The sequence below is a fragment of the Parasteatoda tepidariorum genome, chromosome 1, assembly GCF_982258835.1.
Source record: "Parasteatoda tepidariorum strain Cologne lab strain chromosome 1, Ptep-v5.0, whole genome shotgun sequence".
In the NCBI taxonomy this organism is placed as follows: Eukaryota; Metazoa; Arthropoda; class Arachnida; order Araneae; family Theridiidae; genus Parasteatoda; species Parasteatoda tepidariorum.
In genome coordinates this window covers 124,310,786-124,327,899 of record NC_141755.1, presented here as the reverse complement: position 1 = coordinate 124,327,899, position 17,114 = coordinate 124,310,786, and the positions used below count along the sequence as shown (strand labels likewise).

The 17,114-nt window shown below is 31.2% G+C and overlaps 1 protein-coding gene across 1 annotated transcript; it reads left to right on the top strand.

The window, feature by feature from the left end:
- The first annotated feature begins 6,541 nt into the window (after positions 1-6,541).
- Positions 6,542-14,411, top strand: LOC147816884 (uncharacterized). The gene is made up of 2 exons (XM_087152301.1): positions 6,542-7,253; positions 12,962-14,411. The coding sequence occupies exons 1-2, from the start codon at positions 7,179-7,181 to the stop codon at positions 13,511-13,513; spliced, it is 627 nt and encodes a 208-aa protein (XP_087008427.1). The 5' UTR covers positions 6,542-7,178; the 3' UTR covers positions 13,514-14,411.
- The last annotated feature ends 2,703 nt before the right edge of the window (positions 14,412-17,114 follow it).

Here is a 17,114-nt window from a genome sequence, read left to right as displayed (position 1 = left end):
TTTAGAAAATTAACATTAATTTAAAAGGAAAGAAAAGAAACACGATTTACCCGGTTTGTACAGATTTTTAGATTTGAACATTGTAGAAATATAAATTTACTTAACAAACAAGTTTTTAGTAAATTAATTAACAACAATAATTAATTCAATGATTTTATATAGAACTTAATTACATTAGTTTGGTATCCATTGTTTTTTTTTATCAAATTTTGAAAGAGTTTGTCTATTTGTTTTTGACTAAATAAACACTACTACACATTCTTTTAATTCTATTCATTTGATTAAAAATGGTATTTTAATAGATGATTAGCGAAACATTAGAATTCCAAGTAATTAGTTTATTTATATTAAGATAATTTCTTTTATCGTATAAATCAACAATGCAGATATTTTCTTCTTTTTTAGTTCTGAAATCCACAAAAATGAAATTAATATTATCATAATGATTACGAAGCCAGATTAATTCCTCCAGTTAAATCTTATTTAAGAAAATTGTACAATCTTGAAAATTACAGATAATTAAATCATCAATAAATCTAAAAACCAATTTAATATTACGAGTTTAGTTTTTTTTTCATACTAGTGTAAAAATAAGTTAGCTAAGAGATATGAAAAATTAAACCCTTGTGGTATTCCAGCAATTTGAATAAAAATATGTTTTCAATTGTAAATATAATTATTAAAAACGCAAATATTCATTAGAATTTCCCAATCAAAATCGCATTTGAGGATATTTTTAAAATCTTTGTAATAACTCAAAAGAATATCTTTTAGTTTAGAAAGGGGAATGCTATTGAAGATATCCTGGAAATCAAAAGTCGCAATAGAATTAATTTCGTTTCGTTTAATAAATTTAAAAATTTGTTGATTATTAGTGATATACAAGAAAAACCTTCTTTAGTAATGATGTTAATAGTTATATTTAAGGTATCACAGAATGCTAATTGTGACGAAATTATCGATTTTTTTTTATTTGCATTTATTAATTCCGCTACTTTCTACTTTATGAAAATATACCTTACTTTTTATTCTATTCACATTATTTATGAAGTTACAGCAGTGTTTGTGTGTAGAGATTTCTATAAAATTAAACCGGAAGTTGGAAATCAAAACCGGAAGTCATTACATTTTAGCGTATTATTATATTCTTTCGGTGTTTTATTTAATATTTTTAAAAAATATTAATTATTTTAAGTTTATAATTCGCGATCGCAACGCTCGAGTACGACATCTAGCGGGAGACTGAAAATATCAGACATTAGTTCCCACAAAACCATTGACAATGACGGACGCAATTTTATTAGCAGCAAATATCTGTCTTCAGCAGGCGTCTTACTTCTAACACGACCTCCCCCTTGCCGCTTACTACACATTCCAGTAGTTTTAAAAGATTTCCACAGCCGTTAAACAAGACTGTCAGCGACGTCGAACTCCCTGGCAACGTCTCTTATTTTTCGCCCTTCTTCGATCTTTCCAATAATTCGGTCACGCTTAACCTTCCGTTAGTCGCGCACTTGTTTCCGACATGGTTAATCGCGTTGCACCTATGAGGTGTTTCTGATTTTTTGAAAGCCAAATGAAATTTAGTTTAGTTTAAATAGTTAATTGTTACCAATTTAAGACTCTTTAGAGAGATAAATATCAAAAAAACTTATTTAGCGAAGTACCGAAGATAAATTTTTCTCGCTCCCGCGTCGGATCTCTTTCTCCATCACAAGATGTTCAACCAATTGACGCAAGAAGGTTCTGCGGTTTTTTACTCCGTAACCATTTTCTGTGTATATAACTTGACCATTTATACTACCTGCTACGTTGAGTAGGACAGAAAATGAGATAATATATATATATATTTAATTCATAAAAATATTATATCCATAATACTTGCGTCAATGGTCGCGCTGCACCAGAGGGGTGATTTGAGCGGTTCCAACTCTCCATCGACACAGTGCCGTAACTTCACCCCTCGGGGCCCTGGGGCAAACATTTTTGGCGAGGGCCCTTTCAAAAACTTTCAGTACTCCATCTCAAACCGTCATTTTAGCTATTTATGTATTATGTTCGAGAACATATTTATGAAAACAAGTTATTTGTACGCATATAAATTTGACTGCAAAACATTGTAAGTTTTAAACATGACGAAATGCAAAATTTCAGCGAAATCGATTAATCCTGAGAAATTAAATTTTAAAAAAGTCGTACTTATAAGACTCGATTTCTCAGGAACTAATGCACTATTCAACCAATTTCGCTCAAATTTGTATTTTCCATGTGGAATTAGATACTTTAAAATGATACAAAAAAAAAACTGTATGTCTTACGATTCAAAAGTTTTCAGACTATTATTATCCCAAAGAGGACTGATCGTTAAGACACGGTGTCTGCGTAGGGACCGAGGGTGTGCGGTATTGGTCCCCGTTAAACTCTTCTACGATAAAGTGCTCGACTTCGGATGCAGGTCACCGGGCTACCGAAGCGGGGGTGCCATCCCCTCTACAAAGGATCATATCTCAAGTGATGTTTCCCAGACCGTCGCCAATAGCCTATTGTGCAGCACTAGTGCGACGTAAATGATCAACATCAGACTATTATAAATTAAAAAATGATAAATATTTACTAAAAATTATTTTTTGCATGGAATTATCTTTAGATAACAGAATTTTATAATCGTGTGCAAATTTTTTTTTAATTCCCTTAAAAAACTCTCGATCTGTAGTGAAATCCCAAAAAATAAAATTAACATTTGGGGGTCCAAACTTTGGATAGCTCACCCGATCCAACTATTGGGACCATATTCCCCAGATTACAGCTACCTCCTATATTATGGGGGTTAGAAAATCGAACCTGTTGAACAAAAGTTATGTTTCTTCAGAGAAAGTATGTTTTTGTGTCTGATTACGGAACTTTAAATAAAATATCGTGCACTAATTAATTTGCATATTTGATGTCACACCTTACGAATTATTAAGATGGAGTCATAGAACGTGAAGATCCGATCATTAAATCAAAAGTTATTCAGGGTGGTACTTTTTTGGTTCACTGTACGTAAATGTTACCACTTTACGACATCTCACCGAGGGAATTTGACTTGGGGGAAAATAGCTATTCATGTTGTCCTCTCCTGCCCCCATATCCACAGTAGCCTCCTTTTCCTCTAAATATAATGCTAATCATAAAATATTAATTTTATAAACCTGTTAAATCCGGTTACTATATCGTTAGGAAGGTCTTTTCAAGACAAAACCATTTTAAAAATTAAAATTATTTTTTAGTTTCAAATCTAAAAGTTTTTGATCGCGTTATGGAAACTGAAGAAAATTGTAGACTTTTTTTTTTTCTATCGGCACACGTACCCACATTTTAATTGAAAAAATATTCCAAATTGATCTATAGTCGTAATTGAAAAAATATTCAGAAATTGTTTCTCTATATACATCGATTAACAAAAACAAAGTTGCCTTACTCCAATATGGACAGGCCCCTAGAAAATCGTTCTTGAATATTTGGCCTATGTATTCATGACGCCATGTAATCGTATGTGACAAAATTATGACAAAGATTAATAGTTTTTCTTATGAAAGAGAAATGAGAAAAAGTCAAAGCATATTTGCTAATTAAAAAAAAAATTCTTTTTAATGGTTTGTCTTGGAAACGAATTTTAATTGCTACGGATTTCTAAGCTGATATTCATAGCTTTTTTATTAAATTAAATGCGTTCTTTTATTTAATTAAATATGATTTTTTTAATATAAAATAAAGATTTATTTTTTAATGGAAACAAAGTTGTTAAAAACCCTAAAAATTCGAAGTTCCAATTTAAAAAATTTAAAGGTCTTAATAATTTCAAAAATATAAAATAAGAACAAAATCCATGCACACAATAAACAGTAAAATTATCAATTAAAGTACTATACAAATAAAATTTTATAAACGGACATAAAAAAAGCAATTTTTATGTTACCATTCTAATATAAGAATTAGAACAGTATATTAATATAAAATTTATCGTATTAAATGAATTAATGCAAACATTTACTTACCTCCTTATAAATAAATTTACATTTGGTTTTCTTTTTTTCCAAAGAAAATTTTTATTTAGAATGGGAATTATTGATATCATGATTTATGTTTTTAAAAAAGGAAGTTGCAAGTAATTTCAATAACTCTTAATTTAATTTAAATTTTAATTTCAAAAATTGAATAAAATAAGAGCGAACAGAAAATTTATATCTGAATTAAAAATGGTTAGTTTAAATGACGCAATTAAATGAGCTAAAAACTGGAATTTAACTGGAACGTTTTGCGTTTGTCTCAGAAAAAATCTCTTGACAAAATGATCTAAGTAAATGTCAACAAGAGTCATCCCCTTGGATCCCTTAAAAGCTTACATCTGTTTTCCTAGAACATCTAGATAATTACTAGTTTAGGACAACTTAAGGGACATATAGATGGTACTGTAAATATATGACATTTTATAGAAGCGCAAAAGAGCCCAGGGTCATAAAAATGATTAAGGCAATTTAAAGAAGCAAAAGGTCATTTTCCCATGGTGTAAAAGGAAATGGCTATTTTTTGAGGAATCAGATAACTGTGGGTCAACTCTGTAGGTGGTATGAAGGTTTTAACACCCTCATACCACCCACAGTCAAAAGATTCTTTAAAATATATCTATTAGTCTCAGTGTAGGATGCATTTTTCAGGATGCAAAACAGTGGTACTTATTTTAGTTTTCTAAACACTTGTTATATTTTTTTATGATGTGCTCGTTATATTTTTTTATGATCTTCTCCTTTCGTGTTTTAGTTTTAAATTTTTTTAATAAATTAAAAGTCGTATTATGTAGAAAAAAATTGAAACAAGACCGAGGTATTTTTCTTGTGGGGGGGGGGGGGATTTCTACTTCAATTTGGAAAATAGCTAGTAAATTGGAAAAAAAAGTAGCTTCTTTTTCTAAAATTCTCAATTCTATTTTACCTTATTGTAGCGAATGTCAAATTTTCAGAAGGGGTGGCGCACATTATCTTCCATCTCAATTAAATTTCAGAGGAAAATAAAGTTTTCGATTTGGAAAATAGCTTTAAAGTCGAAAATAAGAGTTAAATATATATTTTACTTGACTTTATTCCTACGAATGTCTGAATTTCAGAAGGAGTGAAGTATATTCTTCGCCCCCTCACTTTAATTTAAGAGGAAAATAAAATTTCCTTTTGGAAAATAGATTCAAAGTTTTATTTTTTAAAACAAAAAGAAGAAAAAACTTTTACTGGACTTTATTATTTTAAATGTCTAAATTTCAGAAGATACAAAACACATTTTAGCCCCCCTTACTTTATATCAGGAGAAAATAAAGTTTCCTATCCCTTTACTATAATTTAAGAGGAAAATGAAGTTTTCTATTTGGAAAATATCGTCGAAGCTATGAAGCAAAACAATTTTTTTCTTCTAAAATGTCCTACTTTACTTGATTTTATTCTATTAATATCTAAATTTCTGAAGATGAGAAGCAAATTCCCCCCCCCCCTGACTTTTATCTCAGAAGAAAATAAAGTTTTCTATTTGGAAAATAGATTCAAAGATGAAATTTTTTTTAGTTACCAATTTCTATTATTTTTTAGCACTTCGAAATTTCAAAAGGCGAAACACTATGTTCGCCCCCTCATTACTATTTCGGAAGAGTGAAAATTGGAAACTGGAACATTAAAAGCCCATAACAAAATAAAGTTTACTACTTGATGTTTAACTTTAAAGCTGAGAAAGAATAGCTTTTTTTTTCTTCTCTAAAATTACCTATTTTAATGGACTTCGTCTTGGCGAATAACTAAATATCAGAAGAGGCAAAGCACATAAATGTTAGTGGAATATAAAGTTTTTTTTATTTCAAAAATAGCTTCAAAATTGAAAAAAAAAATTAAATTTCCGATTTTACTTTATTTTTGTGAGCGTCTGAATTTCAGGAAGGGCGAAACGCATCGTTTGCCCCGTCACTTAAATTTTAGAGGGGCCCTCTGCCTCCCCCGGTTGGCACGCCACTGACTCTGACGCTAGATAGTAGAGGAAACAACTAAGTAAACCAGAAAGTGTTAACAATCAACTACATGCAGCTGTTGCCTTTCCCTTTCTCTGCAAAGCGTGTTTGTTCTTTTGAGAAAGGGAAATAACTCGCGAAAAGGTCTTTTACCGTTTTTTACCCTTTCCTTTATGTTATAGTAGGTACGTAATTACATAAAAGAAAATTTTCAGCAACTCTATCTTAACACATTTTCTTTCCTACGTATATAATTAGAGTACTGTATTTTGAAAAAGCATGATGTGGTTTCTTTATGTGGGGCCCCCTTGACCGTCGGGGCCCCGGGGCGGTGCCCCGGCGTAGTTACGGCCCTGCATCGACATGTTCTAAGGTCGGTTTTACACGGACATTTGAGTAATCCAAAGTTAGGAACATAACATTAGGCTCGACCCCCGGAAAAATTTATTGGCGGCAAAGGAGGTGAAAATGCAGTAGGGATGCACCTGTGAAGTGCGCGCGACTAACGGAAGGTTAAAATCATCTAAGTAATATCGGGAAGACATGCCGAAAATTTCAAGTTCGTCAACTAAATCTTTCCTGTAAAAATTTGACTTGAAACAACAACTCTCCACAACGCGTCAAAACCTTTAAAGCTCTTATCAGCGCTATCACGTGATGAACAAACGTGGAAAAAAAATTTACATACGCATAGCCCTTCCTACTATATCCCGCACTTATTCTAATTTTCCACATTTTGCTTCCCTTCATTTTGTGGTTGCTATGGATGATAGTGTTATCCGTCCTTAGCAATTGTCCAGCAGTGTACGTATGTATCAATAAAAGCGATGATATTTCTTTTCTCGCGTTGGGGGCGAAGCCTCCTAGTAGTTATAGAATATTGTTCTTCTTTATAGAGTAGTATATATTTCTGTATCTATATTATTCGTAAAACAATAAAGAATCATCCGAACTACTTGAAATAGATTCATTTGTGCTGATTATTAATAAATTTGTATCGTTTTCTTGGTAATTATTTTTTTGTTTTGAAGGATTAATTTCAACTAGAATTCAGCTATTCTGTTTTTAAGCTACATATTCAAATTCATATCGAGATCTTACATTTATAAAATTTTGATGTGTGGTATGTTATCTAAAAGTAATGAAGGGATAATCTATGCATATATTATTTGAAAATAAAATTTTAAAACGAAGAACATTTCATTTGGAATTCTGCGGATTTACAAAACAGGTGAGTGTTATGATTTTTATAATAAAAAATTTGCTTGTAAATATTTTTCTTTTCTTATTTGATGATAATTCTCTACAGAATGGTTTTTTACGTCTGATTAAGAACTATAAGAATAATAAAAAAAGAAACAATACGAAAGTTTTTATTTCAATGTAAAGAATTCTTAAAATCGTTTTCATCCTAAGAATTCTTTATTTTCCGTTTTTTAGTTTATAATATTTTGATAAAAATTGTTGTCAAAATACTTTTTTTGAAAAATTAAATGGTATAACATTATGTGTTTCTGTATACTTCTTGTATATTCTAATGTTTGAAGTAATATGATTCAGAAAAGTATGGAATAAAAACAGGGCCGGATTTAAGCTTGGTGGGGCCCTAAGCTACTGAAAATGATGGGGGCTCTTATAAGTTCAATTCTATTTCTATACATCTAAAGTAAACTGTCACTATTTTTTATTGTTGAGTATTAACATTATATTATTAAAAAATTTAATAATATTACTTTATTGTTAAATATATTAATTGTGATGAGACTATTATGTAGAACCTTTCTTTTATTGCACATACTTTTTGAACGAGGGGAAAAAGTTACAAAAGAAACACATTTTAAGCACAGAGTAAAAATTTGGCTTGCTGGGCCTTACTATATATTTAGTTTTATTATATATTAGTTTTTTTTTAGATTCATTTTGAATATATTTTATTTGCAAATTTTAATGACTTTTTCGCGAATTTTTTTCTCAATTGTTTTTTCTTTACGTTACAAAATCTATAAGACTTAGAAACATGAAATTTTGAATGTGCGTAGGAAATATGCAAAGAGTTAGAAAGAAAACAAGAAAATACAATTTGATTATTAGTTTTATTTTTTTTTATGACCGCCGTTGAACAACCGACTCAATTTGAGTTTATCCCGGCCAAATTTATTAGTTTATTTTATAACAGTCATTGCACAGCCGACCCAATTTCGAGTTTGCAACTACTAATATTCAACTCCGTGGCCATGTCATTTTGAACCCAATCCGGAAGACAAAGGAACTGTTAGATAAGTACCCAGAGGCATTTATTTGTTATGAGAACTTGGAGGACTTTGTGACCCCTACAGATTTAACATGCACCAGTCACCATTTTATGCATGGGTATTCTTCTGCCGGCTTGATTCAAATTTCCAATCTCACGAACACGAGTCCAACGCCCTATCAACCAGGCTATCCCGGCCAAATTTATTAGTTTATTTTATAACAGTCATTGCATAGCCGAACCAATTTCGAGTTTACAACTACTAATATTCAACTCCTTGGCCTTGTCGTTTTGAACCCAATCCAGCAGTCCCTGGAGCTGGTGAGGGCCGTTATATTAATACTGTTTGTAAAAATTTAAAAAAAACATTACGTAAGCTGATATTACTTAATTGATGTTTATATTGAAAATATTTCTTCATTATTTTTGCTTTCTTTTTAATTATTTAAAGTACATTCGTTAAATTTTAGTGCAAGAAAAAAAATTGTCTTTATTTATGTAAATTTTTGGCTTATATTTTTAAGGATTTATTAAAGGGTCTATTAAATATCAGAGAGAATAAATGTCATACGGGTTTAAAGTATTAGCTCTGCTCTTGATGATGTATAGTGGCTAGGATGTGAAAGAGCAACAGTCCCGGGCATCCAGCCAAAACGAGCATTCAACATATCAATGGAGCACACTAAAGCTTTATATCAATTAGCAATTTGATAATTACAATTGTAGAATAATTATCTTATTATAGAATGAAATGTTTTAAAAGACAAATATCTGTTAATGTTTAACATTTAATCAACGAAAAAACAGGACCAATATTGAAATCTAACGAATTTATTATTTTTATTTACTGATAAAGTTTGTGACAGAAAAAAAAAATATTAAAGCCTGATAGATTTCAGAATTTTAGAAACACCTTCTAGTTATACTATTCAATCAAATAGGTTTCGATGTCTTTCATCCCGGTCTCATTAGTGATTCAGCATATTTCGATATCATTTTTGTTTCGTTCTTACTTAATATTAATCTGTTTGCGACCGTTAATTTGTATACCTCTTTTACTACACTATCGAGGAGTTTAAAAATATAATATTGAGGATTTTAACTGAAATGAAATTTGCTTTTTTTGTATGCCTCTTTTATTACGTCATCATCACACCCACACGCAACTGTCTACTCTAAATAATGCTATATAGAATGAGATAGCAAAACAAACGTGTGTAGTTATTTAAATTCTTATTCAAAAGTATTAGTTTATTTTTATTTTGAACTGTCAATTTCTGTCCTTTTTTTAGATATTTTAAAGTGCTATTTAAAACTGCTGCATATCACATGAAAGCATTAAATATATCATTTGTACAATTTTAAAGTAAAATAAAAGGGAATTCAGATCCTTAGAAACAGATATTAAATAGCCTGATGATGGAATGATGGGACAAAAAAAAACTTTTTTACCTTTTAAACTAAAAAATTTCTTATTTATAAATAATTTATTAATACTCAGATTGCTTGAAAGATGATATGTTCCCTACTAATGACAACGAAGTTTTTTGTTTTATTCAGTCATTTATTTGTATTTATTATGTCCGACAATGTAAAAAAGAAAAAAAATGCATTTTGGGCTTCTGAGGATCCCAGCTCCGCATAAAACTTTAAAAAAAGAGGGGGGAAAGTAGAATCTGGGGGCCCTTGTCATCTCGTTGCCCCAAGCTACAGCTTATACGTAAATCCGGCCTTGAATAAAAATTCGATACTTACGTATTAACGCCACCGCCGCTACAGATTTGGCGGTTTTTAAGTGCCGCCAATCTACACTTAAAATTTTTTCGACAAATCATAAAATAAAACACTTTATTTAAAATCAAAGTAGTCAGTCGGATTTCGGTGGAAAATGAGCCGATATAGAGTTTAGCATAGATTCAAAACAATCATATCGCCATATGAACTCTGATAAATTAGATTCTAAATGAAATAACACTTCCAAAACGTACGTTTACCAAGATAAAGTTTCATGTTGTGGGAATTGGTACATTTTCGTTTTTTTGGTAAAATATTTCCCTCCTGAAAAAATAAAATTGCATCTTGTTTTGTTTTTGGCTAATCCCAAAGACAAATACGAATTTTCGTAGCACTAAAAATGGCGACAAAAAAGAATTGTTTTTTTCTTTTTGTTTCGTCAGCATTCTTTATTTTACGTTTCTTAGTTTCTAAATAATGTTTTTTATTGAAACTTGAAATTTTTTGATAAAAATTGTTGTCAAAAAACTTTTTTTACAAAATTAAATTTCATAAAATTATAAGGTTTATCTATACTTTCTGTTCATTTTATTTTATTAAGTAATATGATTCTTAAAACTATAGAATGTAAAGTTTAAATGAGCCTTTCATGTTATATCATTAAATTTAGTAAAACTATTTCTCGGGCATTAGGTTTTAACTCTTATAAGAATATACATATTTTTTTCTGTTAATGTACAAATATTTTTCCGATGTGTTTTGGATATTCCATCTCTAATAAAAAGAGATACCATTTTGTTTTTGTTTGCATAAGAAAGAATACCAAATATTTATCTGTCTTAAATTTAATTAGCCACAATAAAGAAGAAACGTTGCAATGCTACGTGCTACATTAAAGACGTCTCTAGAGTAACTGAATCACTGTTCATACGGAAATCGCAGGTATCAGTCTCATACAACAACGCCCCCTATAGTTCGTTGCGATCGCGAATTCTGTTTCAGCTGCTAATTTAAATTCTGCTAGTTTAAAATAAATCCTCATTATCTAATATATATAATTCTCTTACGTGGCTCCCAAATTTTGGCTGTATTCCGCTGGTGGCAACGTTTGCTTTGTTTTGTTTACATTACTATTTTTCTTACACGGCGAATCGACCAATGATTGCCGCTAAAAATGTCACATGCCAAATCTAGCTGAAGTGGTTCAACATATAGCGTTTTTAAAAACGGAAACTGAAATAACCAGACAGCATCAGCTGCGGCAATCTCATACTATTAAGCTAGGCAGAAGTGAGTTGTCTTTGTCGATAGATCTCTATTTTAGTATTTTGTAGAAAGCGCTTTTTTCACGAATTTATATATTACGAATTTATTTAAAAAATTTTGATTTATATCACGAATTATACTATAGCACATTTCTAATAGGTTTAACGAATTACATGTCATTTATTTAAATTCAAATTTATTTTAATGACTTAGTATTTACTCAAAAGATGTAATTTTTTTAAAAAAGAAAAGTTTTTATATGGATTTGAATGATTGTTTTGAATTCTTAGAATTTTGTGCATTTGCAATGTACCTAAGTTTGTAGCGAGCGAAGCGAGCTTTGTTTGCGAAGCATACCATATAAGATTGCGTAGCAATTTTCGGGGGTTGGCGAGTGTTAGCGAGCAGGGGGAAGAAACCCTTTCATGGTAAAATCTTTTTCACCTGCGTAAGTAATTTAAAATTAAAGGCATCAAAAAGTGAGTTTAGGTTAGACCTAGAGTAAGACATGAAGTTTTAAGTGCTGAAAAATCATTTTCAAAATATCAAAATGTAAAGAAATTATGGCAGGATTTCTCAGGATAAAGCAATGGAGAAGCAATCCTGTAATATTCTTTGTTGATATTTTGAAAACTTTTTTTCAGAATTTAAACCTTCACTTCTCTGAGATTAAGGCCGGCCGAGTGGTTAGCGGTCAGACTGCGGGCTCGAATCCTGATCTCGGAATGAATGTTTCTCTCTGTGCGTAGTCTTCTATTGTGTATGAAAATTGAGCCGTGATGGTTAAGTGGATAGAGCTTTCTCCTTCCAATGGGATGAGCCGGTTCGAATCCAGCGATGGCTGGTCGATACGAATTCCGCATCCGGCTTGCACAGATCACAGTGCTGACGTAAAATATCCTCAGCAGTGGACGGATCATTGGTTAAAGTTCCCTTGCCGTCAGACTAACCGTGGGAGGTTCTCTTGGTCCGGTTTAATTTTCAGGGTAGAATTTATCATTTGTATTACGCGCCGACTCAAGTCATAATTTTTGATGGTTTTTCAATGATGGTCCACCATAATCTGGATGGCAAACATTAATAATTCCATCACGAGCCATTATATTTTTAATGGTAGCCAACATAAGTAACCATCCCCCCAATGTAGAAATTCGGACCTATTTATGATGGTCCAACATAAGAATAGCAACTTGTTAGAATGGCTTGTTCATGTTAAACCATCAGAAATTTCCATCATAATTTCTTGGAAATCAAATGTTGGAATGATTCTGAACAACCACCATCCTACTATAGGAATTGGGACTGATTTGTGATGGGTTAACATAAAAAAAACAAAATTGTTTTTATGGTATTTTCCAGAGAACCAAGGAGAATTTCCATTAAACCATCATGGAAATGCATAATTGGAACCATCATGGACCAATGGTCCATGAGAATCAAACTTGTCTTGATGGTTAACCATTATAGTATTGAAGTACTTTCCATCAGGGGAATGATGGAAGTTTGCTGGCATATCAAAAATCATGAATGCATAATGAAAAATGTTGGACCATCATGAATCGCACTGAAACTAACATAAACCATCAAAATGTTTTGGTGGGATCATCAAGAATTTTGACTTCCTAATGCATGTAAATTTTTTTTATAAATTTTTGCATCCGACTAACCTGATAAAATTTCTTTTGCAGATACATTGGTTTAGAGTTGGGGGAATGATTCTCAGTATTGTGATCTGCTTTCTGACAACCGTGTACTGCCAGGATCAAAATTGGAATGGGCATTACTATCAGCATTATTCACCCAGTTCAGTATGGGTTGCACAGAACCACAACAATCGAGGCGGAGATCTGGAGTTGCAAAGTTCAATGAATAGACCATCTTCCAGGTTTGGAAAAATGCATTGGAAAAACCCACAGTCCAAGCCACAGTGGCAATCTCCAATGTACAAGCCGAAATGGCAAAATTCGCTTTCAAAACCGCAATGGCAACTATCAAAAGCACACCACATAAAACCGTTTATGAAACGACCATTTAAGAATTTGAACTCTTTAAACAAACAGCCGCATGACCAATGGAGAGCAGGACCTAAAGAGTGGCAAGGAAGATTTCGTAGTAAACCTAATGGCATATTTTTCCGACAAACTACACCCCAACCCAGAAATTGGCCAGATTACATTCCTTCACTTTCTATTATAAAACCTTCTATGGATGATCTACATGCACTCTACAACTTCAAATAATAATTATTCATCAAAAATGAGGCAAAACATTTATATGGTATAAACAAATTCTCATTTGTTAGTGTATGATAAATATATCAGCAAGAAAGTATCTTATAACAAAATCGAAACTTTTTAGTACATATATGAATATCAACGATCTGTCTAACTAAAGAACTTCCCTCGCCACAGCTTGAGCACAGTCTATGACCATGGTTACGAGTTAAAACTATTTCAAGTAAAGCAGGTTTTGACTAGAGTCAGTGAGGGAAGTAGGCAAGAGTTCTTGTTTCCATAGCAACAGATAGCTCCAAGCTCTTTGGCGAAAAGTTTTTAGATTGTGCAGATAGATGCTATTTGGCGAGTGTTTTTCTCCCCATATATTGAAGTGAAATTAATGTTCCTATTTTGAGTTGTAGAAATTCCATATTTTTAAACTCAACATATGAAAAAGAGTTCTACTAAGGGATTTTTAAGAGATCTCGGCACCGGAAAGTGTCTAAATCATTGAAACAATTTTTATTGCTCTCATTTAAGTTTTAACTCACTGAAAAAAATTCCATGGCTTTACCTGAATTTTTAATGTTATGACGAATTTTGAATTAAAAAAAGAACAACCAGCGAAAACGAAATTTTGAAATTAAGCTGCAAAAAATTTAGAAAATGAGTAAAGCGTTGCTTTATCAGAGTAATTTCAAATTTTTCTGACTAAAGAAGGAGTCTGTTTTCTTTTTCGTTATGTAGTTTGAATCTAGGAATGTTTTTAAAATTATTCTTTTAATTATTTGCCTTTTTAAGTTTTTTTTATGTGTTTTGTTATGTATTTCAAATAAAGGAAAGTTTTGTTTTTAAGATTTTATAAGTCTCTCTTTAATTGAACTAGGCTAATAATGATTATATTGTTCATTATAGGGGGAAAATCTGATGAATCAACTGTACAATGATTTGAGAATTTAGGTAAAAAAAAAAAAAGTACAACAGAACACCTTATTCACAAGAAAGTTTAACTGACAGCGCTTTATACGTAATGATTTAAATTGTTCTTCAAGTGACAGTTTTTTAGGCATTATGATTTTATTTTTATTTTATGATTTTATTTTTATTTTATGATTATGATTTTATTTTTATTTTATAACCGTCGTTGAACAGCCGACCTAATTTTTGGGAATTCGTACTGGGACTCCGTAGCCTTGTAATTTTGAACCCAATCCAGAAAGTATTGGGATCGAGTATTGGGAGAAATTTGCCTTCGTGGAGAAGTTTTAAATGGAACTGACCCGCATTTGTGTTACATAGAGAGGAAGACCACGAGAACCTCCCACGTTTAGCCTGACGGCAAGGGGACTAACCCTTGATCTACCACTGAGGATATTTCACGTTAGCTCTCTGGTCGGTGCAAGCCGGATGGGGAATTCGTATCGACTGGGATTCGATCCCGGTTCACCTCATTGTGAGGCGAACGCTCTATCCCCTGAGCCATTACGGCTCAGTATATTGCAATTATCATCTAGAGATGCAGAAAGTTTTCCACTATTAACTCATGTGTTGCCACAGAGATGACCAAATGCTCACTTTTCGATGGCATAGATTCACAAATTTTATTTTTCAACCAGAGATTATTTAAAACACTCTTAATGTGCATATTTAAGAATTATTGTCAAAGTTGAAGCCATAAAAATGCATTGGCTAGTAATCTTAAAAATATATTGGACTTAAGAAAAAGCAAAACATTTAAAATTTAATGAATCCTTTCTGAGAAAGGTAACCAGAAAAGATCAAAACCCGTCTGTTTGCCAGAAAGGATGTGGAATGTGATTATTAAATATATTTTTAATTAATATGCAAACCAAACTTATCACGATTGCTGATAACTCAGTTTCATCTGATGAAATAAAAGTGAAATTCTTTTCATTTTTGACTTAATTTCTGGATCGGAAGCAAGCTATATCTAAAAAGTTATATCAAAAAATGAGCATCAACTCATAATTTTTCATCTTAAACTGCGAAGACACTTTATCAGAAAAAAATATTTTCTTTGTTTTATAAATGACCAAATGGGAATTTTTAATTGATGAGTCATGAGTCGGGGCGCAAAAATTATATATTTAAATATTCAAATAATTTCCAACCAAACTAATGTACAACCCAAATAATGATATGAAAGCGCATTAATTGTTTCGAAAATTAACTAGTGTTCGAAGTAAAGCATCAACTTTGTAAATTTATGAGAAAAACAATAGTATTTCTCAATTCAAAAAGAACGGAAGAATTCATTCTTAGACGACAACTTCCGAATTGGAAAGAACTAATCAGAAGATGTAAATGAAGTTTAATCAAATAGTTTAGATCTTAAAGTGTGAAGACGGCACTTTCAGAAAAATTTATTTAAACAACTAAAGGAAAATTTTAATTTAGCAAATAACGAGATAGAATTTTATACAAACTATGCAAACAAAATAATGGAAAAAAAGTATTTATTGATTGAAAAACTCTTATTTGAAATAAAGTATCGAAGCTTGCAAAGGGGACAAATTGCCTAAGACTGAGTTTAGAAAGCTCAGTATGGAAGAAAATATCCTAACATCGTTTTTTGTTTTACAGTGCAGGTAAGTGTACATTGCAGTTACATATTTCAAACATTTATGCATTTTTAAAGAGCTTTTAATATTGAATGAACGCACAAATTGCTAATTTTTATACCTTAATTTAATTTTTTAAAGGAGAGGTTAAAAATAACAAACTAACGTAGCTTAAAGAGAAAATTAAATTTCATTAAAATATATAGATTTGATAAAATCTGCAGTTTTTGAAGATATTAAAATTTTTCAGAAACACCTGAACTACTCATAACTGATAAAAGTTCTCTCTTAACCGACCTTTAGTTAAGTTTGACAATCTGTTTACAAATTTGAATTTATGTTGTACTATGTAAGAAATTAAATCTGAAATGTTTGCTGAAAATTTAACTCAGAACTTCACAAGAAATAATTTATAAAAAGGATTTTATAATATTGAACAAAAAAGAATTTTTAAACAATTTTGACCTTGTATTTAAAAATCAAAGATAATTTTATTGGACTTACGTACAAGTGACAAGTTTTAACCGAGAAAAAAATTAAAATTCATAAGAGAATTTAGAAGCTTGCATTCTATGGGAAAAATCAAAAAGTTATTAACTAAAGAGATTACAAGTGCCAAAACTTTTGATTGGACTCTTCGTTATGCAAACACTTTTTCTGGTTTGACAAAGAGTATGCTTAGATTAATTTCGATGGAATCTAAAATGTTCATTTCATGAAAAATCTAAACTTTTTGAACAGTTTGAAACTAGAATTAAACATATTTAGTGTTTCTCTTATACCATTAAAGCAATGGGGGTGAGCTTGTTTTCCAGCGCCGTCATCCATTGCCAAGAATATTACTACTGCCACACATATTAGTCTACCAGTTTAGAGGGCGGACCCATTCACACATCCACAAATCGTAATTTTGACCTGAACTAGAGAACAATCAATTTCCAATCAGTACCCCCAATAGTAAGATTTATGGAAACATAGGACTAGTTCGGGAAACATTGGTGACCAGACAGATTTAACGTGCACCAGTCACCATTTAATAATTT

Excerpts from the sequence above, each read along its gene's own strand:
- LOC147816884 (XM_087152301.1), top strand. The coding sequence starts at position 7,179 with ATGCATATATTATTTGAAAATAAAATTTTAAAACGAAGAACATTTCAT. Across the intron at positions 7,254-12,961 it reads TCTGCGGATTTACAAAACAG|ATACATTGGTTTAGAGTTGG; the intron begins GTGAGTGTTATG and ends TTTCTTTTGCAG.